Genomic DNA, 27,147 nt, shown 5'->3' with positions numbered 1-27,147 from the left:
GGCTCCCTGGGGACTGGCTGCAGCGTGGAGCCAGGCGACCAACCTGCGCTTCCACTACCCCCTGGGACAGCGGACCGCAGCAGAGCGGTAGCGCTGCGGCGCCCCAGGGGTTAAATGCATGCCAGGGGAGCGCGCCTTCCCTGTCTCACAGCCGGCGCCTCCCCCGCTGCACACAGCCCTCTCTGCATGCTGCCGACTGGTCCTGTGGCAGCGCTCCTCCCCCAGGCCAGCCTCCTCTCTGCTCCTCGGCGGCCATCTTCTCCAGAACGCATGGTGAACGCTGCTGGAAGCGCTGGACGGAAGCATCGTGGTCTGGGTCCCCCCGCATACCTCTCCTCCGCTGTGGTCAGGTCTGTGTATGCAGCGCTGTGTCCTACCAGGCCCTGTGTCTGTGTAGTTGAGTGATCAGCGCTGTTAGTGCAGGAATTGTTATTTCTCTGCATTGTATGTGACTGTGCTAGCGCTGCTGCCTGTAATCTTTTCTTCATCTAAACTGTCAGCTTTATTACTGTCCCTGTTCTTTCTGCTAAAGCCCTTGCGGTGCGGTGCTGCAGGGTGGTCTCTCGCCTATTTAATACTTAATTGGTGAGAGAGGTCACATACGTGGTGCCATCATGTCTGAAAGTGATTTTCCCCTCCGGCTACAGTGTACCACGTGCAAGGTACCGTTAGCGGAGGGGGAGGGTAGCGCGGAGGGCCTTTGCCGGCAGTGTTTGTCCATGGCGCGGCCTATTACGGTTACAGCACCGGTACAGGAGCCGCCCTGGGCTTGTTTCGCTCAGGCGTTAACAGCTTTAGTGGGCCAGTTAGCTCCGCAGCCCGCGTTTACTCCGATGGGTTTGTCCCAGCAGTCTGTGGTGTCATCACCCATGCAGGGGTTCCCACGACAATTGGTGGTACCCCACAGTCTCCCTATTTCCCCGCTCCCGGGTTCTCAGGAGCCAGCGTGGGTTAACTCCCTGACGAGTTCTGTACAGCACTTGTCGGATGTGTTGCAAGGGGAGTCTGTGATGCGGTCTCATAAAAGGCCGGTGGCGTCTCTGTCCGCTCCTTATGAGGATGACGAAGGGACGTCTGATGATGGGGAGATTCTAGATCCTTACGATCAGGAACCTCTCCATACTAAGGACGCTGATGCTAAGTCCAAAGTATATATTCCTGGACTTATTCGGGCGGTCCGCACAGCCTTGGTGATTGAGGACGAAGTTCCCCCAGCGGCTAAATCTAAGTATGCCTTTTTCAAAGATGTGAAGGGCGATGCCACAGTCTTTCCTCTTTCGGGTCAGTTGGTGGACCATTTAGAGGAGGCGTGGAAACAACCTGGCAAAAGATACCAGCCGCAGAGACGCCTGGCGGTGGCTTATCCGTTCGCGGATAATTATTTTGCGAAGTGGGAATCCCCTCCACAGGTGGATTCTCACGTGACCCGTCTTGTCCGTAGTGCCACATTGCCGATGCCATCCATGTCCTCCCTTAAGGATGCTACGGACCGCAAGGTAGAAATCTGCCTGAAGTCCGCTTATTCCCTTGCAGGGGGGGCAGCACGGCCGGCTATGGCCATTTGCTGGGTTGCCAGAGCGATGGAGCGCTGGGCGGATTCATTAGAGGCTTCTTTTGAATCCGACTGTCCGGCCGATCAGGCGGAGTTGATTGGCAATCTCCGTGATTCGGCCACCTACATCAACGAGGCGGCTCTAGACATTAGTACTCTGGTGTCTAGAATTTCTTCAGCAGCGGTAGCTGCTCGTCGCACCTTGTGGCTGCGATCCTGGAAGGCGGACGCAGATTCCAAGAAAGGTCTGGAAGCGTTGCCGTTTACCGGAGAAGTTCTCTTCGGTCCGGATCTGGATAAGATTGTGGCCACGCTGGCGGCAGCCAAATCTGCCTGTCTCCCGTCGGCCGCTGCTCCTTCTGGTTCGGGACCATCGTCCTTTCGGTCATCTAGGGCCCAGGGCAGGCCCAAACCACAGTCGTTTCCTCGACAGGCTGGCCCTAAGAAATCGGTCAAGCCCCGGAAGCAGGCATGGAGTACCAGACGTCCGGCCCCCAAGCCAGATGACAAGCCTGCGGCCTGACGGTCCGGGCCTCCCTTTGGGGGATCCCAGGGTGGGAGGCCGCCTGCTACAGTTCGCCCAGTGTTGGTCGACCACTACGACAGACACTTGGGTTCTGGAGGTGGTTTCTCACGGATACGCTCTCTCCTTCCGGCACAGACCCCCGGCTCGCTTCTTCTCCACGGGTCTCCCATCAGACCGGAACAAGGCTACGGAGCTGCGGAAGGTATTGCACACTATGCTCCAGGCTGGAGTTATAGTGGTGGTTCCATTCTCCCAGAGGGGCCAGGGTTTCTGTTCAAATCTATTTTTGGTACAGAAACCCAATGGGTCATATCGTCCGATTCTCAACCTCAAAGCACTCAACAAGTCTTTGCGGGTCCCGAAGTTTCGGATGGAGACCCTACGGTCCATCATTCTGGCGCTGGAACCTGGGGACTACTTGGTGTCATTGGACATACAGGACGCTTACCTGCATGTCCCTATTCTTTGGCACCATCAACAGTTCCTCAGGTTCGCAATCAGCAGCGACCACTTCCAGTTTCGGGCGTTACCTTTTGGCCTGGCAACAGCACCACGTATTTTCACCAAGGTGATGGCGGTCATGGCGGCTTCTCTGCGGCTGCAGGGAGTCCGCATGTTGCCGTATTTGGACGACCTGTTATTGGTGGCAGGATCTCCAGAGCTCCTGTTACGCCACTTGGACCTGACCATTGCACTGCTGCAACGGCACGGCTGGCTAATCAACTGGCAGAAGTCCACTCTAATCCCGTCTCGGAGGATTCTGCATCTTGGAGCCTTATTGGACTCGGGACAGCAAAGGATCTTCGTGACGGAGGACAAGATCTCTGCTTTACAGTCAAGGGTGCGCAGTTGTCTGCACAGCCGCCGGGTGTCCTTACACTCGGCGATGAGGTTACTGGGCTCCATGGTGTCGGTGTTCGACATGGTGGAATACGCCCAGTTTCACTCCAGACCTCTGCAGCACCTGATCCTGTCCAAGTGGAACGGGCTGACTCAGTCTCTGAAGTCCCAGACGATTGTGCTCACCCAGGAGGTTCGCCTGTCCCTTACGTGGTGGTTACAGACGACCCACCTAAACAAGGGATGTCCGTTCTGGGTTCCAAATTGGGTCCTGTTGACAACGGACGCCAGTCTTCGGGGCTGGGGAGCAGTTTCGGGTCCACACTTGTTCCAGGGCAGGTGGACGCCGACAGAAGCGGAGCTTCCAATAAATATCTTGGAACTCCGTGCGGTCTTCAATGCTCTCCAGCAGGCACAGCGGTTTCTCCAGGGTCGCCCGGTGCAGGTCCAGTCGGACAACGCTACCACCGTGGCCTACATAAACAGGCAAGGAGGAACTCGCAGTCGGGCGGCTCTCGTAGAGGTCTCTCGGATCCTGGTTTGGGCGGAGCGCAATCTTCCGGCCATATCAGCGGTCTTCATCCCGGGAGTGCTCAATTGGGAGGCGGACTTTGTAAGTCGCCAGGACGTTCATCCGGGGGAATGGTCCCTGCACCACGACGTTTTTCAACTACTGGTGGACAGGTGGGGTCTTCCAGAAATCGACCTCATGGCGTCCCGGCACAACAACAAGTTGCCGGTGTACGGGTCTCGCACAAGAGACGAAGGGGCGTCTCTGGTGGACGCTCTGTCCGTCCGGTGGACGTTCCGGTTCGCATACCTGTTCCCTCCGGTCTCCCTTCTTCCACGGGTAATCCGGAAATTCAAACAGGAAGGAGGGACGCTCCTGTTGATAGCTCCCGCGTGGCCCAGACGGCACTGGTTCTCAGACCTTCAGGGTCTGTCCGTGGACATTCCTCTGCGGTTGCCGCTACGACCGGACCTTCTGTCTCAGGGTCCTTGCCTTCACCCGGACCTGACTCGGCTGTCTTTGACGGCGTGGCTGTTGAGACGGCCATGCTGAGGTCCCGGGGGTTTTCCAGCTCTGTGGTGCGTACCATGTTGCGAGCTCGGAAACCGTCTTCCGCGAGGATATACCATCGCGTGTGGCATACGTTCTTCCAGTGGTGTCGACCGAGAGGTTATGCACCGCGGGAGTTTCATCTGTCTCGGATTCTCGCCTTCCTGCAAGCGGGACTAGATCATGGGCTTCGCCTTGCTTCTTTGAAGGTACAGGTTTCGGCCCTATCTGTCTGGTTTCACCGTAGGATTGCTACAATCCCGGATGTGCGCACCTTTATGCAGGGTGTTCTCCGCATTCAGCCGCCCTTTGTTCCACCTGTGGCGCCTTGGGATTTGGCTGTGGTCCTGAGGGCTCTCCAAGGACCGCCGTTTGAACCACTGGGCTCAGTGGATCTTAAATGGCTAACAGCTAAGACTGTTTTCCTTCTGGCCATTGCTTCGGCCAGACGTGTTTCTGAGTTAGGGGCTCTTTCTTGTAGACCCCCTTTCTTGGTTTTTTATGGGAACAGGGCAGTGCTCCGCACTCGGCCCGAGTTTCTTCCCAAAGTTGTTTCCCAGTTTCATATTAACGAGGAAATAGTTGTTCCGGCCTTTAACTCACCGGGTCTTTCCGTGGGTGAGGCCTCTTTGGATGTTGTGCGGGCCTTAAGGACTTATGTTGACCGCACTTCTTCGTTTAGGAAGTCGGACGCTTTGTTTGTCCTCTTTGGCTTCCGTAAAAAGGGTTGGACTGCTTCAAAGCAAACTTTGGCAGCCTGGATCCGTATGGCTATTTCTGAAGCTTATCTTCATGAAGGCCTACCGGTCCCTCCTTCTCTGAAGGCTCATTCCACTAGGTCTGTGGGTCCTTCGTGGGCAGCTCGACATGGTGCCTCGGCAGTTCAGATCTGCAAGGCTGCTACGTGGTCTTCTGTCCATACCTTCGTGAGGTATTACAGGTTTGACACCTTCGCCTCTCAGGATGCTTCCTTCGGGCGGCGGATTCTCCTTTCTGCACAGGAGCGTCCCCACCCTTAAAGGATACTGCTTTGGGACATCCCCAAGGTATCCTGTGGATACCCTATGGACCCTGAAGTAGAAAATATGAGATATGGTAAGAACTTACCCTTGTTATCTCTATTTCTACGAAGTCCATAGGGTTCCACAGGACTCCCGCCCTGTCGCACCCGTGCTGCAGATGGGCTTTGCTCTGGTCACCGGTTTTCCGTCTCCCTCTGGTGAGAATGTGATTCTTGTATGTGTCCAGATCTTTGTTCTCTCTCTTCCTTCTCCTCCTCCGGCCTATGGCTTGGTAACTAACTGAGGTGCCTTGGCCCGGGGGCGGGGTATAGGAGGGGGACCTAGTGCATCCTGGGAGGCTGAAAGCTTAACTCTTTGGTGCCCTGCGACTGACGTCACACCTATACCCCAAGGTATCCTGTGGAACCCTATGGACTTCGTAGAAATAGAGATAACAAGGGTAAGTTCTTACCATATCTCATATTTTCCGGCTTTTTCAATACACTTTTCATGCTTTCCGGCTTTTTCAGTGCATTTACTATGTTTCCGGCTTTTACCCACACCCATTATTAAATGTGCTTTGCTGAGTTTAGTAGTGCATGGCATGTAAATTCATTGGCTCAACATTATGGGCTCTGTGTATCAATAATCGCGGTACCGGCAATAATAGAGATTCAGAGGTATTAGTTACATACATTTGCAAATATATGAATAAGCGCCAGGCCAATCGTCAAGGCTCCTCTATACTGGCGTCCCTAACATTAAGGGGTTCACGTCCAAGAAGCAAGGTACCCCAAAAAAATTCCAGCCAAGGACCCTCCCAGTATAGAGGAGCCTTGACGATTGGCCTGGCGCTTATTCATAAATTTGCAAATGTATGTAACTAATACCTCTGAATCTCTATTATCATGTAGGATTTAAGTATTGTTTTTGCTGCAGTGTGCTGGGGGGCAAATCCCTTTTTTCTGTGTTCAGTGTAAACCCTGCCCTTTACAAGCACGTGTGGTATGCAATTAAGCTGATTTGAGCAACTACCATTTTTTATTTTTTTTTTGTAATTTTATGTAAAAATAGCTAGATACATTGTAGTTTCCTTATGTACACAGGCTTTTAGTTCTAGTGTAACAATACCAATGGGGTATTTATCAAAGCTGGGAGAGAGATACAATTGTAAAAAAGACATTACCAACCAATCAGCTCCTAACTATGATTTTATAAACACAGCCTGCAAATTGTAAATTGGAAGCTGACTGGTTAGTAGTTTATCTCATTTTATCTCTCTCCCACCTTTGATAAATACCACCCCTAGTTATCATTTCTGTGTGTTCATTATGTTGAGCCCAATGGTCAGCAAAACTCTTATGGCTCTCTGTTATAATTAGGTAGTAATTCTACTCCATAAGTTTGTATTAAAAGAGAAATCCAGTATAATTAAACTCCAGAATAAAGAAATATAATATTGTTACTATTAGACACTGGGGGGGTCTATTCAGCAATAGTGACGATGTTGCCCAGAATATTATGGGGCAACATCGTCACGATTTTTTATAAATTATAAATATTTATGTCCCCTATTCAGCAATATTTTGTGCAGAGACAGCGGTTGCGGTAACACGCTGTCCCTGCAATGTTACAGAAGGGATGGTTTTCGGGTTCCGAAAAAATCCCTTCTGTTTATTCCACTGCGCATGCTCAGTCATGCGCTCGGGAACAGTCTCCGTCCTGGCTTCCCGGTGACCACGGAGGGGTAAGTACATCTCCAGCCTGTCCAAATAGATTCACATGTGTATACAGGCTTTATATTAGCCTGTATACATGTATATTTATGTGCTATTATATTTAAGATGTATATATACATTTTAAATATAATGTGTCAATGGTGCCCAGTGCGCATGCGCACGACGGAGCCGGCCCTGTTAGAGCCGAATGCACTCTGGGGCTTGCGGCAACGAGACCCTACCACAAGGGTCTTGTCGCAAGCCCGATGGTCGCAATGGTCTTGTCCATAGCGACCATCTTCCTGGCCGCTCGTATAGCTGTGGGTGACCAAGTTTGAAATATATGATGGCATACTGTTGGCACATGATGTCATAGTGCTATTTACATTGAAAACTATGGGTAGCACATGATCAGGTCATATCGAAGGTAGGGAATTCCCTGATCAGCGGGAGACTGAGGGGCAGTCACAGGTACAATTGTTACATAACAAAATGCTTATCTTCATTCATGCAACACAACTTTTTCAAAGTAAATTCTGACAGAGCGAGCGCTCTGTCAGAGCGTTCGGCTCTGAATCAGGGCCCGAGTGTGTAACTGTACGGCACCATGAGATGACGTACAGTCCCCTGAAATCCTTCACAAGTGCAGAGGGGGATATTTTCTATCCTCACTGCCTTCGGCTGCTGTCTTTAAGCTCCCTCCCTCCCCTTCCCACCACCTGCAAGCTATCTTAACCTGCCTCCGGGGCTTTCTGTCACTGCTCCCTGGCTCCATCATAAGTATCACCGGCGGCTCGCTGCGTAAGGGGGCCAGCACCAGCAGGCAGAGGAGACACTGCAGGGAGACACGGGAAGCAGGTGTGGCCAGGGAGAGAGGAGAGACGGGCTGTAGGTGCGGCCAAGAGAGGGGAAAGATGGGCTGCAGGTGCAGCCAGGGAGAGGGGAAAGAGCTGGAGCAGGGGCAGCCAGGGAGAGGGGATAGACAGGCAGCAGGAGCGGGCAGGCAGTGTGGAAGGGGTGTGGATCATTAGGTCTACAATAAAAAGGTAGACAATGTTTAGACAAAACAAGTTAGTATATAGGTTGTAGAGATGGTCTGGGCACAGGTATAGACAACGCTGTATTGTTGTCATAATATTGTAACCGGAATTAGATACATTATCTTTGACAGTTATCGTAAATATACTGAAAAGATGTATATGGTGCCGGTGGTGCTCCCCTAGAGTCTGGGATATAACGATAAAGAAAAGAAGAAAAAAAAGAAGACTCTTTTTTCTGGGGGCACTCTACAAAGTTAAAACATAACTTTTATTGAGATCCTATACTAGATCTAAACTGACTAACAACAATGAAACACTGTGAGGACACACATATAACATAACATAGTTAAAAAGAGATGTATTCCTCTCGATGGGATACCCCTTCCCCTTCCAAAATCTTATTGTATATTCATTAGCTTTATGAACATGAATTAAGCTAGATTTTCATTGAGATAGACAAATTCATGAAAAGCATCTGTATAACCAAATGGAGTTATAATCTGCTTTTGATCACATGTCCGTCGGCAGAGGTGATCAATGAGAGTTACCTTCTCCAAATACAGATGATGAAAAGTTATACCTGCATCTGCTGTCAGTCCCCAGAGATGGGACTGATGAGAGTACAGAAAGATTAGTTCAGAAATTTAGGTATAAAGAAGGGGGTTTATACAAAAGTTAGGAATATATACAGACAAATGTTAGTGAGCAGTTGGATTATATATATAAGAAAATGAGAATGCAAAATATATCCAATAATCCAATTGGCAAAACAATACGGTATAGTATAGTAACAAGTGCACAAGGAGTCACACAAATAGATATCTGTATATAAAAAACACCTCAAATTTGCACTGGGGTGTCTCTTGTAATCACATTAAAACATGGTATAGCCACCAATATACACAAAAAAACACATACACATATTAGGAGAGCTATATGAGTCCTCCGACTTGTAGGGTGAAATATTTAAACAAAAGTATCAACTATTTGATTAATTATAATAGTTGTATATCGAGATAGTTATTGCAAAAATTCCAAATCAAATATCAATTTGTCCTCTGATAACAGAAATAATATATATATATATATATGTCAGAGAAAAATCCTGTATAGTATCTCTCCCTCAAAAATTTCTATACACATTAGGGCTGATATTCAAATAACATATTTCTATAATACACTTTTCACATGAGCTGTATGGCATGTTATTGAGACATAAGAAAAGAAGGTGAAAGAAGAAAGTCTCTGTTCCATACAAATCCTGCAGTGTTATCAAGGCATGTGCAAATAATCACAGTGAGTGCCAGATAAAAAAACTGCTGGCAGTCCTACTTGGAGACATAGACTTATAATCCATTTTAGGCAGATATGGGGGAGCGATTCCCTTGGTGAGGATAATCCTCACTATCTGCACAGGATTATAATGGGAAAAAAGATTTTGAGTGTACAATACCAGTGAATGAACATGCCCGTATCAGCCTTGAATGAGGGAGCTTATTCAGTGTGGTAAGGGTCACCGTGTGCACATATCGGTGTAATCCCTTTCTTGTAACCTTGACAACGCGCGTTTCACCCTGCGGCTTCTTCAAAGTCCGTGTGTTACCCTCATGGATTACCGGCTTTTATCCGGAAGTGAGCGCTTCATGTCCTACGTGACTACACATCACCTACCAATCAGAGCCCTTGTCACAAACGGAGGCTGGTGCGTACACAGTCTCACAGATTTCCATGTGACAAGGGAATAGCCCCTTCTTGTCATAAAAGTGGGCTGGATTTAGCTCCATCTCTACCTAGTTTTTAGGAATCCCCTGACTCGTCATGTCCAGGGGCGGGGTTTAATTAGATACGAGTGTTGAAATGTATTCGTTCTCACAGAAGGTTATATTGGAGCTCTATCAACATACATTATGCACAGAGCTAAATGTGTACATACAGAGGAAAAGTAAATAAACGACTGTTGCAATAATAGTAAGGTATATATTAGTTAGATCGATTCTATAAGAGCAAAAATAACTTAAATGGATATAAGGACACAAAAATAGAATTAGAATTATAATGAAGGATAAATAGTATATATAGTATATATAATATAGTAATCTTCTATTCCCCATAAGAATAAGCCAGACAAGGAATAAGAAGGAGAGGAGGGAGGGGGAGGGGGGGAGGGGCGGGCGGGGGAAAAAAAGTGGGAATGGGAAAGAACAAGTGAATTTGTATGAGTATGGTTGTTATGGGCAATGCATATAGTTGTATATACATATACATGCACATATATATATATATGTCAACACATACACACACATACATAAAGCGAAAACATATATCATATGATTAGAAAAAGAAAATATGTCAATGTTTATGTAATTCATAACTATTAGTGACATAGTTGATTAAATAGGAAAGGAAAAAAGAGAAAAAATATATATATAAGGTTTATGGTCCCCATAGGCACTCACGGATGACGACATCTAATCTAGTCACAGGAAGGCTCCAAAATTGATATTTTCATTTAGGCCATGAGGAGTAAGTGTTTGTAAAGTAAATATCCATTCACTTTCCTTACGTAATAGCGCTTGCATCATATCTCCTCCACGAATGCCCAGACTAATTTTCTCCAGGCCATATACACTAATCACATTTGATTGACCATTATGTTTAAGAGAAGGGGTGTGGATCATTAGGTCTACAATAAAAAGGTAGACAATGTTTAGACAAAACAAGTTAGACAGGCAATAGGTCAACGGTCTGAAGGTCGTCGGGGTAGGTGCCTGACCCTAACCATCCCTTCTATTGCCTAACTCTCCTTCCTGGTGCCTAACCCTAACACTCCTTGCGTGCCGACCTTCAGACTCTATCGACCTATTGCCTGTCTAACTTGTATTGTCTACCTAAACATTGTCTATCTTTTTACTGTAGACCTAATGACCGGATACACTGTGGAGGCACGGCGAGGAGTTGTGGGTTGGGAGAGGGGAGAAACCGAAGACAGGCTGCGGGAAGGGGAGTGGAGGGAAAAAAGACAGCGGAGACAGGCTGCGGGAAGGGGAGTGGAGGGAAAAAAGACAGCGGAGACAGGCTGCGGGCTGGAGCGGAGACAGCGTGGTTTAAAGGGAAAAGTATCACAGTTGCGAAAAACTGACTCCGCAGAAAGAGAAGTTTTTCGAAAGTGATACTTTAGTTAATGAGGCATGATGAATGGTTCTGAACGGTACTTTGAACTCGCAGCGAGTTCAAAACATAATTATCACAATTGATAATTATGTGATGTATAGACCCCTGTGTGTAAAATGATTCTCATTATGGGGCCTATGTATCAAATTCTTCGATACATAAAATTATGCAACAACTGCAGTTTCTGCACCATTTTATGTATTGCTCGTATGTACTAATAGCACAATGCAGGAGATTCACAGAAATCTACGGCAAAGTGCTAATTAGCACTGCAGATCGCAGTCCCCATTATTATCTATGGGGACTACAATCTGACCCTTGTGTACTAAACTCCCAAAAGCATAAGTAATTTACACCATCTGCAGATGGTGTAAACTACTGTAAACCTATGGGGGCTCCAGGGGGGTTTTCGATCTCTCTCTCGCAGCCCCTGGCCGGCCCCGGAATCTGGCGCTATGCGCATGCGCAGTGTCGGCATCCTTCAGGGAAGTCTTTCACTTCTGTGAAAGACTTCCACATTTTGCTAGGGATACAACTTGCAGGGACAGTGGTTACCGCAACCGATGTCCCTGCGAGTTCCGCTTGGTACAAAGCGGGAATATTTTTATTAAAAATCAAAATATCCCCTGCGAGTTGGACCGATATAATCACGGCAGTACCACAGTTATTAGTACATAGACCCCTATGAAAGAGAGTTAAATAGTAACAATCCTGTGTTACTTCCTGTTTGCTTCTCACTATTTCATGTCTGTAAGGGTTGTAGTATTAGTTCTTAACAATTATATGTGTAAGCATACATTCACTGCCGCAAAATGCAGGGAGTCTGGTATATGTTAATTCATCGTTCAAAGCAACTTGTTAAAGATAATATGAAGAAGTGATAGTGTGCAGAGTAACTAGACTTTTTGATGCCATGTACCAGAGAGAGCATTGGCACCCCCCCCCTGCCCATTTTTTAAATAGGGACATAAGATAGTGCACCTGAAAAGGGTATGACCTCATGGGGAAGGGCCAGGGAAGAGATGGGGGAGGCCAGGAGATGCTGGGGATAAAAGAAGCGGAAGCTACAAGTGAGAATGATAACAGGAAAATTGACAGGCCCAAACAGTGCCCCCTGCCTTGCGGTGCCCTGTGCCATGGCACTGGGTGCACTACCCTAGTTACAGCCCTGATAGTGTGTATTGTATATAGAGTCAGCTGTAGCTGTACTATGTAACCCATCCTTCTGGATAAACAGCTGTAGTTGGCCTGAATAAATCTACAGTGTACATTATTTGCAGGAGTCCAAAAATATGAATATTTGCATTAAGAATTTACGCTATACATATTGGGCCTGGTTCCAAGTCGCACACAATCTACAAGCAACACCGATTTTTATGTAGTTGAGATATTATTAGCAACTGTGCATGTTGCGAAATCTTCTGAAATCCCCTACGGCGCACAAAAGGTGCTGTTGTGTTTGGGTCAGACGATTTTGGGTCATTTGGAACAAAGAATCTTTTTTCCTTATATAAACGAAACACTGGGGGTCAGGGGTGTATCCAGTTCTGGAGAATGGTCTTCCAGGCCGCAGCACTTACAGCTAATAACAATGTCCGACCACCTCTAACTCAGGGTAGGCAGCCTGTGATAGTCCAGGTGCTGTGTACCACATCCCAACATGCATTTCCACAGCTTTTCTGTTAGGGAAAGCTGTAACTGTGGCAGGGCATGCTGAGATGTGTAGTTCCACAGCAGCTGGAGTGCCACAGGCTGCCTATCCCTGCTCTAGCTACTCGCTGTCCCCCAGGGAGACTCCCAAACACTGCCCACTCTGGACATAATGGTGGACTTCACGAAGATCTGTTTTTTCCCAGGAACATCAGATTCGTCAGCAGACAGCAATGGAGAGAGAAACTGCTTGAAAAAGAAAAACAAAAAGAACATGAAAGGAAGTGGACAGACCAAGCAAACAACCAAGATTAATATGCCAAGATCTTCAAATGGCAGCAGTGCCGGTCAGTTAAGTGATGGGGATTGTTCATTATAGAGGGAGGGCACAGTATGTTCATATAGATGTTTAAAATAAAGCAACTCATAGGCAAATAAACATGTGTATAACGCACACTTGTCCATTTGCCCAATGTTCCCAGGGGGAGTTCTCCTGGGAGAGTGGGCATCCCTCCCAGATCCTGCCATTTCCCCACTGAAGTGGTGGCTCTTACCACTAAATTTAATTTTCCCCAAAAACTACTATTTTAATCACCGGCATACTCCCATTATCACCCAGTGACCCCTCTCCCTCCACAGTTGGTCCCACAACCCTACTTGTTGGGCAGTGATGAGCCCTTTGCTCAGTCCATGGCTTTTGAATCAATAATGGACATTTCTTCATTATTGTTTTTTAACCTATTTTTACTGAAGCACTGCAAGAAGCTAACAGTGTACAATGTACAGATATGATTAATAATATAAAGTTTTGCATAGCAAAATGAAAGCAAATGAGGCATACAAGGATATAGGATATACAGTATGACAAGTCCAGACACATTTCCTAAGCCCACTGAACAATATAACTGATAAATTCCAAAACATGAAGTGACCGTCAAATGGATAAAGTGTAACCAGGAGCACAACCCTGCCAAACATTAAATGGCAATCACAGAGAATACCAGGGGGTTGTTTTTAAAGGTACCATAAAGCTGGGAACAAAGTACAAGGGGTAAACTACCTACTCTATAGAAACTATCCCAAACTTCAAATTAATTCAGACCTTTTTACCTTTTGGATTAAGGCATACACACCTTCCATATGGAACAAAGAATACATTTATTCCTTATATAAACAAATGACTGGGGGCCAGGGGTGTATCCAATTTTGGAGAATGGTTCTCCTGGTCGCAGTACTTGTAGCCAATAACAATGTCAGACAACCTCTAGCTCCTGTGGCACTCCAGATGCTGTGTAACTACACATCCCAACATGCATTTCCACAGCTTTCCCGTTGGGTCTAAAAGCCCACCATCGGCTTTCCGACTCTCAAATCCCAGCAGGGGACTAATGACAGGCATCCAAATACCTACGCTGGGAGCCTGACGCCCGGAATACTGAACGAAGATGCGCCGGGTGTGGACAGCCGCGGGGAGGGGTTAGGTTAGGGGCTCCTGAGGGGACTTAGGGTTAGGCACCCCACAGGGGGGTTAGGGTTAGGCTAGGGAAAGGAGGGGTTAGGGTTAGGCACCATATGGTTAGGTTTCGGCACTTATGGAGGGAGGTTAGGGTTAGGCACCACTAAGGGAGGGTTAGAGTTAGAGGGGGAGAGGGTTAGGGATAGTTAGAAACCTACCTTAGTCGGGATCCTGCTGTTCGGCTTTCCAACGTCGGTGTAACACATTGCCGGGCTAACATCTGGTGGTATGTCATACCGATCCAGCTATAACTGTGGTAGGGCATGCTGAGATGTGTAGTTCCACAGGCTACCTATCCCTGCTCTAGCTACTCGCTGTACCCTAGGGATAGTTCCTAACACTGCACACTCAGGAGTGAATGGGACATAATGGTGGACTTTTATAATATCTGTTTTCTCCCAGGAACATCAAATTCGTCATCTGACAGCAATGGAGAGAGAAACGGCCTGAAAAAGAAAAACACAAAGAACATGAAAGGAAGTGGACAGACCAAGCAAACAACCAAGATTAATATGCCAAGAACCTCTAATGGCAGCAGTACCGGTAAGTTAAGTGTTGGGGAATGTTCTTTTGTACTGGATTTGGGATCTGTAGAGGGAGGGCACCGTATTCTCATAGTGATGTTACAAAAGCAGCTTATAGGCAAATAAGCATGTGCATAAGGCAGTGGTTCCCAAACTTGTGGCACTCGCAGGGGTGCCAGGGTTGGTGGCCCAGGACCGAACCAAAATATTTATGGTCCACATGAAGGCAAAACCAGAGCTGACAATCATAAAATATGTGCGCAAACAGGAGCTCACCCTCTCCCCCCACAGCTGGTCCTACAAGCCTAGTTATTGACCAGTGAGCCCTTTGCTCAGTCCGTGGCTTCTGAATCAATAATGGCCATTTCTTAGTTTTTGTTTAAACCTATTTTTACAGAAGCACCACAAAAAGCGAACAGTGTACAATGTGCAGGTATGATTAATAGTAGAAAGGTTTGCAAAGCAGATGAGGCATACAAGGATATTGTTAGGATCTGTGTTTGTTGAGGACCCGGGGTGGAAACAGGAGCAGACACCGGAACAGATTTAAATGGAAAGGTGGGTTCTACTGTTGGTAGACAGGAACAATAATAATACTGATTAACATCTGAGACCGAAGGAACAATAGTTATGCAACAAATGAATGTCCAGATCAGTGACAGAACTAAAATAAAGTCTTGATTAACTGAGGTAACTGTGGAGCTGTAGGAAAACTCCAGTAAGTCAGTGGTAGGGAATCCGGGAATACTGTGATAATAGCTGGAAGGGAAATCAGGTAATGCTGAGACGATGGCTGAACAAGGTTATCCAGGAATGCTGTAATAGTTGCTGAAAGGGAAATCAGGTAATGCTGAGATGATGGCTGAACAAGGTTATCCAGGAATGCTGTAATAGTTGCTGAAAGGGAAAGCAGATAATGCTGAGATGATGGCTAAACAGGGTAATCCGGAAATGCTGTAATAGTTGCTGAAAACTCAGGTGCAGGCTGGAGTAGGTAATAGGGAACTACAGGTTCAGGAAGGAATGGGTAGGTTTGGGAACTTCAGGTTCAGGGAGGAGTGGGTAGGTAGAAGGAGCAGGACTTGATCCACAGCAGGAAGCAAGGCAGGGTAGCACGGTGCAGGTTTGCAGGGAGCCAGGGACCAACCAGGAGTTAGGGCAAGCACCGGAGCACAAGACTAAGGTCAGGAGCGCAGGAACTCTCTCATAGCTGATGCTGAAACACACGTTGCACTGGCCACTACAGGGAGCTCTAAACCCCCTTCAGTACCCAGCAGCAGAGCGTGAGTGGCTGGAGAGATCACCTGACACATCAGGATAGGCCCACTAAGTCACATGACCTGAGGCAAGATGCCGCTCCCATGTACCTGTGATGCTGAGACACTGCTAGACTTACCCATGCCAGGATGGCCCAGCACTGGCAGACCCCCGCACACACACAAGTGCCAGGCTCCATGCGCCAGCTCCTTCAGTGGAAGGACCGGGCCACAGCGCCTCCACCGGCATGGACCGCAACTTCCATGCCGCAAAACCCTGGTCGTGACAGTTATAGGATATGCAGTATGGCAAGTCCAGGTATATTTTCAAAGGCCACTGAACAACATAAATGAAAAAATTGCAAAACCGTGAACATTAAATGGGTAAAGTGTAACCAGGAACCCCATCTGCCAAGAATCAAATGGCAATCCAAAAGCATTCCAGGTGGTGGTTCTAAAGGTACCACAAAGCTGGGAACAGAGTGCAAGGGGTAAACTATAGAAACTAACCCAAACTTCTAAATAATTCAGATTTTTTTTTTTTCCCCTCTGGACTAAGGCATACACACCCTCCATATGGAACAAAAAAAATAGTTCTGCCTTTTATAAACAAAAATAACTGGTGGCCAGGGGTGTATCCAATTTTGGAGAATGATCTTCCTGAACGTAGTATTTGTAGCCAATAACAATGTAAGACAACCTCTAGCTCCTGTAGCGCTCCAGATGCTGTTGAACTACACATCCCAACATGCTTTGCCACAGATTTGCTGTTAGGGAATGCTATAACTCTGGCAGTGCATGCTGGGATGTGTAGTTCTACAGTAGCTGGAGTACCACAGGTTGCTTATCCCTGCTCTAGCTACTCGCTGTACCCTAGGGAGAGTCCCAAACACTGCCCACTCAGGAGTGAACGGGACATAATGGTGGACTTTTCTAATATCTGTTTTCTCCCAGGAACATCAGAATCGTCAGCAGACAGCAATGAAGAGCGAAGAACCCTGAAAAAGAAAAACACAAAGAACAAAAAAGGAAGTGTACAGACGAAGCCAACCACCGATGTTAAAATGGCAGGGCCCTCAAATGGCAGCAATGCCGGTGAGTTAAGTGATGGGGAATATTCTTTTGGACTTGATTTGTGATCTATAGAGGGAAGGCACTGTGGGCCTGATTCAGAGCCACTTGTAAGTGGCAGCTCGTTCGCTCCGAGCGATGTTTGCCCAACTGCGCATGCGTACGGATCGTTATACGCATGCGCGAACCAGTCGGTGCGGCCGAAATTCATGTGCTCGCAAAATAGCGAATGCCTGCTAATTTGAGTGACAGGATGAGGCGTACGTGGGTGGTAACAGGGGAAGGTGCTTGAAAACGGGGAGTGGAGATCCGATCGCAGGCGTGCTTAAAGGTCAAAACGGGCGTTTTATGGGTGTGCATATTTAAAACAGCAGCGTCATTGACCACGTCACTGGGTTATTTTATAGCCAGAACTGCTCGCAAAATTGTGGTAGCAAAAACCAACCACAAGAATAGCGAGCAGCTCATACCCTGTTCGATGTACTCGATTAATCTAATAAATAGCGGACATGACGTAGGATGCGAGTGGACAGGGGGCGTAGTTTCCCAAAAAACGACCGCAAGTTTTGTTCGCTCGTTCAGACCTAGAGGCGTGAACAGACCGCAAACAGCGAACGGTTCATTTGAATAGCCACCCCTATTTTCTGGACGAGCGAGCGCAAATAGCGACTGGCTCTGAATCAGGCCCTGTATGCAAATACAGATATATCCACATACATCTTACTTTTGCTCTAAACAGCCCTTCTAATCATGCCATGTTGTGGCATGACTAATGCCAAGATGAGAAAAGGGCACAAGCAGGTACTGCTGATTAAAATGATATGCGGCATTCTTATATTCTGTGTACAACTGTTACACTGTAACGTAGCATTTCACATGCAGATACACCCGCAGCCCCACACAGAGTATAGGAATGCCTCATATCCTTATAATCAGCAGAAGCTGCCTGTGCGTCCTATTTGCATTGCTAATGCTTGGCATACACTATACAATTATCTGTCCAATCTGGCTGGTTGGGATGAAAACCTGGTAATGTATGGGAGCCAATAACAATCGACCATTTGCTCACAAACACTGGAAAATAGCCAAAAATGGTTGTTAAGACAAATTGGTTAAGACACAAGATTTTAACCAATTTGAACAATTGTTTTTTGTCCATTTTCCAGTGTTTAAAACTATATGTTCGACTGTCATTTGTTCCCATACATTACCAGGTTTTCAGTCCAACTAGACAGATATCTGACAGATAATTGTATAGTGTACGTCCAGCATTAGTGAGTAAGACGCATTTGAAGGTAAAAAGTAGCATGAAAAGACGCTCTGTGCTACCAAGTCGCACTGCGCTCATACGTTATGTTTAACGGGACCTGTATCGCACGGAGGTAAGATGTATGTGAAAAAATCTGTAGTGATGTTAAAAAATCAACTTATAGGCAAGTAAACATGTACATAAGGCATACTTGGCCACTTGCCCACAGTTCCCAGGGCAGGTCTGGCTTCTGGGAGAGTGGGCAACCCTCCCAGATCCTGCCATTTCTCCACTGAAGTGGTGGGTGTGATGTCATGGTTTGCTATGAATTGCAACCCCAGCAACATAATGTTTGGAATCGTGGCAAAAAGTACGTGGTGGTGGTGTAGGGGGGGAGTGGGGGAGTTTCTAGGGCTGGAGAGCGGTACAATAATTGGTATCTGCAGCATGGTGGAGGTTCCTTGCAAGTTTGGGACTGCATTTCATCAATTGGAGATGGGGATTTGGTCCGGATTGATGGGTCCTCAATGCTGAGAAATACAGGCAGGAATTTATCCATCATGCAATACCATCAGGGAGGCGTCGGATTGGCTCGAAATGTATTCTGCAGCAGGGTAACGACCCCAAACATACAGCCAATGTCATTCAGAACTATCTTCAGCGTAAAAAGAACAAGGAGTCTTAGAAGTGATGATATGGCCCCCACAGTGGCCCGATCTCAACATCCTTGAGTCTGTCTGGGATTACATGAAAAGACAGAAGGATGTGAGCAAGCCTACATAAGATCTATGGTTCGTTCTCCAAGATGTTTGGAACAACCTCCCTGTCGAGTTCCTTCAAAAACTGTGTGCAAGTGTACCTAGAAGAATTGAAGAATTGATACTGTTTTTGAAGGCAAAGGGTGGTCACAACAAATATTGATTTGAATTAGATTTCCCCTGTGTTCATTCACTTTTCATTTTGTCATTTCATAAATAAAAAATTCTATATTTGAAAGAACTCTTACTCTGAGAATTTTTCCACATCTGCCCACATCCAGTATTTGGCCACACCTGTTAATTATTGAATTGAGGTGTTTCAATCAGACCAGTTGCCACAGGTGTATAAAATCATGCACCTAGCTAGCCGTCTCCATTTGCAAAAATTTGTGATACAAAAGGGGTCGTTCTGAAGAGCTCAGTGACTTAAAGCGTGGTACTGTGATAGAATGCCACCTTTGCAATAAGACTGTTCATGACATTTCATCCCCTATCAACCGTAAGTGATATTATTAGAAATTGGAAGCGTTTAGGAACAACAGTAACTCGGCCATGAAGTTGAAAACCACGTAAAGTCACAGAGCGGGTTAAACGACTGCTAAGGTGCATGTTGTGTAAAAGTCGCCAACGCTCTGCTGATTCCATAGCTGAAGAGTTCCAAACTTCCACTGGCATGTATGCACTAAAACTGTGAAGCAAAAGCTTAATGGAATAGGTTTCCATGGCTGAGCAGCTGCATGCAAGCCTCCCATCACCAAGTGCAATGCCAAGCGTCGGATGGAGTGGTGTAAAGCACATCGACACTGGACCGTGGAGCAGTGGAAACGTGTTCTGTGGAGTGGCGAATGACACTTCTCTGTTTGGCAGTCAGATGGGTGAGTCTGGGTCTGGCGGATGCTGGGAGAACGTTACCTACCTGACTGCATTGTACCAACTGTGGAGTTTGGTGGAGGAGGGATAATGGTATGGGGCTGTTTTTAATGGTGTGGGCTAGGCCCCTTATCTCCAGTGAAGGGCAATCTTAATGATTCAGCATACCGAGACATTTTGGACAATGCTATGCTTCTAACTTTGTGGCAACAGTTTGGGGAAGGCACAACATGACTGTGCCCCAGTGCACAAAACAAGGACTATAAAGACATGGTTTGATGTGGAAGAACTTGACTGGCCCACATGGAACCCTGCCCTCAACCCCCATCGAGCAAATTTGGGATGAACTGGAAAGGAAATTGCGAGCCAGGCCTTTTCGTCCAATATCAGTGTCTGACCTCATAAATGCTCTACAGAATGAACGAGCACAAAATCCCTCAAACACTCCAAATTCTTGTGGAAAGCCTTCCAAGAAGAGTTGAAGCTATTCTAGCTCAAAAGGGGGACCAACTCCATATTAAAGTATATGTATTTGAATACAATGTCATTACAGTCCCTGTTGGTGTAATGGTCAGGCGTCCGAAAACTGTTGTCCATTTAGTGTATGTTTATATATATTTATTTAACATTTTGGCTATGTTTTTGTGTTGATTAAAAACTTTTGAAGATAGGGTGCTCACTTTATTTGACCATTATGGCTGACGGAGTAAATGGTACATTGAAAATAAGATTACTAAACTTTGTACTAATTTGAAATTTCCAAATTCCTACAACTTGCAATCATTACCTGTTGGTAAAACTAAACATGATATTTTGTCTGGACAAAAGCTGAATAAATGTCTGATATTTTATAATAAACTATTGCAAGATGTTCAAAAGTACTTTTATTCTGTTCATCAACAGGTGAGAGAAAGAAAAGAAACCGGCTTGTTCAGAAGGGACAGAATAAGAAAGCCTTGCCAAGCATCATACAGGATATTTATTTGTCACATATGGAATGGTTTAGAACAATAGGTGAGTCAATTGAAGAGATCTTGCTTATGGTTTCTATGGTAATACTGGGAATTGGAATATACAGTATATCCTTTATAAAGACAGAAATACAACTTTTTCAAAAGCTTATAGACCATCAAAGGAGATTGTTTGTTATTTTATCTCAGTAATGTGCTAAAGGATACAGTTGAAGAGGAAAATAGTGACACAAAAAATGGAGGCTAATGTAATTCCTGTTTCTGTAGTTAATGATGATTATTATTATTATTATTTTATCCAAAGGAGGTAATAATTAGATATGTGCAGTTCGGTTTTCATGGAATCCAAATACACCCAAACTTAGGTTTTCTGAGTCGACCCTGAGCACCGTATCTGGTCTTCCCGCAATGTTCGTATACCAAAACGAGGCAAAATGTCAGATCTTGTGTTTTTTGTATTGCACATAAAAATCTCTCCCTCCATAATCAGATGCCATTTCACACAGGAGACCGGAGGGAGAGGGTGTGGAACTGTGGGCTGCAGCACTGTGAGGCACTAAAAACGCCATTAGGACTGGAGCACTTTGTTAAAGCCAGTAAAGGGGCACTGTGCCATTAAAAAAAAAAAAAAAAAATAGAGGCACTGTGGACTTCAGCACTGTGTTGTGTGTTTAGGGCTAGGCACGGTATTTAAAAATAATGTCATTAGGGTGCCTCTAATAGGAGTGTTGTGAGTCAATCTAGATCAGTTAATAGAAGAGCAGGAGCAGTAACCCAGTACTAGTGCTGTGGCTGCAGCCAGTCATGATAGTACATCATCATCTACTAAAGGTGGTCCCAGGGAAACCTAGGTTTAAGAAAGCAGCAATAAAAGTCAAGATGGTGACTTAGAATTTGAGGATACTAATGTGGAAGCGCAAAAGGATGAGGGGGATATTTGTGCATCTAACACTAATGAGGATGTTGATGATGATGTTTGTGTCAAAGTAAGTCAGCCACCAGTGGCAGCAGTTTTTGCCTGTGAAAGGAAGGCATCGTCGTGCCTGGGCATAAGACCAAAAAATTCACCTCTTTCATGTGGAATTTCTTCTTACCCAAATCCTGACCACATTTGTCAAGCCATCTGTACCATCTGTGAAGCTAAAGTAAGTGGCGCTAAGGACATTAACCATATAAGAACCTCCTCCCTGTTACATCATTTGCATTGAGTTCTTGCTAATTATTTGGGAAAATGTAAAGAATCCTGTAGCATAATTCCAAGCAGTCCAGCATCAGCTAGCAGCAGCATGGATAGATCCCAGCACATGCAAACTCCACCACCAACCCCTTTATTGTCAATGACTTCATTAATGATCGGAGGCTGTCCTCTGGTATCCAATTTGCGAAGGCTAACTGACTCCTCCTCTATTCAGGATTTCCCAGATAAATCCTTGCGTGCTAGGGCTGCTGTTGGGGGTGGATCTCTATCCCAAAAGGGGACCAAGACGACTAATACTTTCAAACAATAATTGACTGAAACAATCCTTTGGATGGCAGCTTTAATACTTGCTTCCTCTTGCAGTTGCACAGCAGATCACTGAAGCCATGACTGCTATGCTAGCATTAGATCTGCAGCCAATATCCATCCTCATTTGAAGTAGTAACTAATGGCTAATGAAATGAGTTCAGCCTGAGTCAGGTGATTACCTTAATAAAACTACTGGAAATGCAGCTAGAGAAACTGAAGGAGATGAAAAGAAGTAATTCCGCTAAGTATGTTGGACTTGTAGATCAATTTCATTGGCCAGGACCAAAGGGTTGTCAACATCTTGCAAATGGATCACTACATTTTGGCAACCATACTTGATGCAAGGTTTAAGTAATACGTAATGTCTCTTTTCAACTGACACATATGTTAAGAGATCCAAAGAACCCGTAGCCAGCACATTTTCAACTCAATTGGCACATGATGACGATGTTGTCACGTCATGCAAATGCTGCTGCCAGGAAAAAACTGACCTTTTTGAAGAGACCCACTGAGGTGAGGATGAATCAACTAGTAAAATCGATTATACAAATTCCTCGAAAGGAGAAAGAAAGTCCTATATAGGCGCACAAAGAATAATTGATATAAACTAAAATATAACCTTTATTAAAACCTTGTTATAGTGACATATTTTTAAAATGGGGAATACTGAAAAAATGTGAGAAAAGAATTGAAAAATGTGAATAAAATAAGCTGACACTTAAGGGCAACTGCTATCCTATGAATAAAGTTTACTGTATCATATATTGAGTATTAATGACTCCTCTATTGTGGTGCATATGTTGTCGGCTGTATTAGACCTAGGTAAGTTAGAATATTGGCATACTCAAAAAAATCTCACTTATATACTTCACATACTGTATTTATTCATAAATCAACATTTTGTTATATCCCTGTTTATTCCTAGCCCCAATTATTGTGACACCTATAGTGAGTAACTAAAGGATTTGTTGACATACGAAGGTTAGTATTTATTGCAATATATTACAGTATCAAAATTCCATCAGTAAATATATTACCAAATTATCACATCAGGCGTTTTGAATGCTGACCAAAAGGGCGCTGCTCCTTAAATGATTGTTTTTTAATATGTTACTGTTTGTATATGTATTGTCGGCATTCAGTTAGACACTATCTTAGCTTAAACCCGGGACATGGCTATAGCACACTCTGGTACATGGGAATTCAACCTGCTATTTGTGGGGATAACACGCTAACCACGGACTTCGCCCGACAGAGTATGTGTGACTCCTGTTATTTAATTTAGCTACAAATAGCAAATAAAACTGAATAATTAAGTCCAATACCCTGGTCTTGGGCTGATATTTAGCTGAACATTGACCTAACCTATACCCGGGACGCGGCTACAGCACGCTCGGGTATATAGGAATTCAGCACAATATTTGTAGGGATTATACGCAAACTATGGCCTGATAGTGTGGCTGATCACTAATAAATTACTATTTAAATTACTCACAGCGATTCAAGCTGACTATTTAAGTGTCATATTCTGGTCTTGGGCTGGTGCACAAGCTACAGACCGGATGATTAATAGGTGTCCTCCTGTTGTTCAATAATGTATTGATGTACTATTTAAAAGGAGAGGGACACTTTAAACTGTCTCCCTTGTATTATCTTAACTATAAAGTGATATGTAAGGTATACGGGAACACAATCGTTAGATAGAACTATGTTACTCAGCATTGGCTTACTGATAAATTAAGATGCACTCATTAGGAATAAAAGCGTGTCTAGGCAGTTAATTAATATCTACTTAATATCCTTACAATATGTACTAAGCCTATGATAAGCTACAAACACAGCTGTTGATTGTATTTAACCAACAATTTTGTCTAATTCTTTCTCTATATATTGAGATATACGATACCACAACATACTGAGTTATGTGACAACTTTTGTGTATCAATGAATAAACGGGTTAACTTGATAATAAATCTCCCAGTTATTTACTATATGATTCAGTGTGCATGATTAGAAGCAAATGTTTCAATATGAATGGGAACAAAGTATCCCGTATATGAAGGGCAACACCCAGTGAGTGACGTGCAGAAGCGAAGTATTTAAGCAGGTTGATATATAAACTTACCTTGGTCCAGAATGGCAGGGTTTTTCCGTCGGTGTGGCATGTTTTATTACATGCACCATGTTATTGTAGAAATATGAGGATATGAGTATATGAGGAATCTATAAATACATATTTATACTGTAAGATATTAGACTACAGATACGAAACTGAATATCCTCATATACACTTGGAGGGTTGATGTGATAATTTGATAATATATTTACTGATGGAATTTTGATACTGTAATATATTGCAATAAATACTAACCTTCGTATGTCAACAAATCCTTTAGTTACTCACTATAGGTGTCACAATAATTGGGGCTAGGAATAAACAGGGATATAGCAAAATGCTGATTTATGAATAAATACAGTATGTGAAGTATATAAGTGAGATTTTTTTGAGTATGCCAATATTCTAACTTACCTAGGTCTAATACAGCCGACAACATATGCACCACAATAGAGGAGTCATTAATACTCAATATATGATACAGTAAACTTTATTCATAGGATAGCAGATGCCCTTAAGTGTCAGCTTATTTTATTCACATTTTTCAATTCTTTTCTCACATTTTTTCAGTATTCTCTATTTTAACAATATTTCACTATAACAAGGTTTTAATAAATTTAATAAAGGTTATATTTTAGTTTATTTCTACTTCAGGGTCCATAGGGTATCCACAGGATACCTTGGGGGTATAGGTGTGACGTCAGTCGCAGGGCACCAAAGAGTTAAGCTTTCAGCCTCCCAGGATGCACTAGGTCCCCCTCCTATACCCCGCCCCCAGGCCAAGGCACCTCAGTTTAGTTTGGTGCCCGGCCGGAGTCGGGTGCACCTGTTGGAGTGGGGGCTAGAAGAGCCCCTGAAGCTTATTCTTCATGCAGCTGTGGCTGCACAACTGGATGAACAGCATGGACAGTCAGTCCTGACGTCCATGCTGTCTTCCCTACACCCCGCCGGTACCAGAACGCCGGTACTGATCCGGGGATGCTGGTGGGCGTCTGGGGTCACAGCTAGCGGTGACCCCAGATGCTCCGGACCATGGCCGGATTCAAGGGGGACAGAGGTAAGCAGCGGGGTCCCGCGGTGGGTCCCCGCTGATCACATGGTCCTAAGTCCCCAGGCAGGGGGCTCCCTGGGGACTGGCTGCAGCGTGGAGCCAGGCGACCAACCTGCGCTTCCACTACCCCCTGGGACAGCGGACCGCAGCAGAGCGGTAGCGCTGCGGCGTCCCAGGGGTTAAATGCATGCCAGGGGAGCGCGCCTTCCCTGTCTCACAGCCGGCGCCTCCCCCGCTGCACACAGCCCTCTCTGCACTGTGCTGACTGGTCCTGTGTCAGCGCTCCTCCCCCAGGCCAGCTTCTCTCTGCTCCTCGGCGGCCATCTTCTCTGCAACGCATGGTGAACGCTGCTGGAAGTCTGGAAGGAAGCATCGTGGTCTGGGTCCCCCCGCATACCTCTCCTCCGCTGTGGCTCAGGTCTGTGTATGCAGCGCTGTGTCCTACCAGGCCCTGTGTCTGTGTAGTTGAGTGATCAGCGCTGTTAGTGCAGGAATTGTTATTTCTCTGCATTGTATGTGACTGTGCTAGCGCTGCCTGTAACTATTCTTCACTAAACTGTCAGCTTTATTACTGTCCCTGTTCTTTCTGCTAAAGCCCTTGCGGTGCGGTGCTGCAGGGTGGTCTCTCGCCTATTTAATACTTAATTGGTGAGAGAGGTCACATACGTGGTGCCATCATGTCTGAAAGTGATTTTCCCCTCCGGCTACAGTGTACCACGTGCAAAGTACCGTTAGCGGAGGGGGAGGGTAGCGCGGAGGGCCTTTGCCGGCAGTGTTGTCCATGGCGCGGCCTATTACGGTTACAGCACCGGTACAGGAGCCGCCCTGGGCTTGTTTCGCTCAGGCGTTAACAGCTTTAGTGGGCCAGTTAGCTCCGCAGCCCGCGTTTACTCCGATGGGTTTGTCCCAGCAGTCTGTGGTGTCGTCACCCATGCAGGGGTTCCCACGACAATTGGTGGTACCCCACAGTCTCCCTATTTCCCCGCACCCGGGTTCTCAGGAGCCAGCGTGGGTTAACTCCCTGACGAGTTCTTTACAGCACTTGTCGGATGTATTGCAAGGGGAGTCTGTGATGCGGCCTCATAAAAGGCCGGTGGCGTCTCTGTCCGCTCCTTATGAGGATGACGAAGGGACGTCTGATGATGGGGAGATTCTGGATCCTTACGATCAGGAACCTTTCCATACTAAGGACGCTGATGCTAAGTCCAAAGTATATATTCCTGGACTTATTCGGGCGGTCCGCACAGCCTTGGTGATTGAGGACGAAGTTCCCCCAGCGGCTAAATCTAAGTATGCCTTTTTCAAAGATGTGAAGGGCGATGCCACAGTCTTTCCTCTTTCGGGTCAGTTGGTGGACCATTTAGAGGAGGCGTGGAAACAACCTGGCAAAAGATACCAGCCGCAGAGACGCCTGGCGGTGGCTTATCCGTTCGCGGATAATTATTTTGCTAAGTGTGAATCCCCTCCACAGGTGGATTCTCACGTGACCCGTCTTGTCCGTAGTGCCACATTGCCGATGCCATCCATGTCCTCCCTTAAGGATGCTACGGACCGCAAGGTAGAAATCTGCCTGAAGTCCGCTTATTCCCTTGCAGGGGGGGCAGCACGGCCGGCTATGGCCATTTGCTGGGTTGCCAGAGCGATGGAGCGCTGGGCGGATTCATTAGAGGCTTCTTTTGAATCCGACTGTCCGGCCGAAC

The 27,147-nt window shown here is 45.9% G+C and overlaps 1 protein-coding gene across 2 annotated transcripts in view; it reads left to right on the top strand.

Moving 5' to 3' along the window:
• The window catches only part of LOC148514814 (uncharacterized), a 77,460-nt gene that overhangs the window by 3,720 nt on the left and 46,593 nt on the right, over window positions 1–27,147 (top strand). For both annotated transcript variants that reach the window (XM_088480943.1, XM_088480942.1), the window contains exons 2-5: window positions 12,765–12,905; window positions 14,477–14,617; window positions 16,809–16,949; window positions 20,706–20,816. In XM_088480943.1, coding sequence (XP_088337069.1) covers window positions 12,765–12,905; window positions 14,477–14,617; window positions 16,809–16,949; window positions 20,706–20,816 — 534 coding nt within the window. The remainder of the gene's footprint in view (window positions 1–12,764; window positions 12,906–14,476; window positions 14,618–16,808; window positions 16,950–20,705; window positions 20,817–27,147) is intronic.

Source organism: Taudactylus pleione, unplaced genomic scaffold (assembly GCF_031769625.1).
Source record: "Taudactylus pleione unplaced genomic scaffold, aTauple2 ptg000258l, whole genome shotgun sequence".
Taxonomy (NCBI): Eukaryota; Metazoa; Chordata; class Amphibia; order Anura; family Myobatrachidae; genus Taudactylus; species Taudactylus pleione.
Note: the sequence above shows the minus strand (reverse complement) of the source record. Positions and strands in the feature narration are given on the sequence as shown.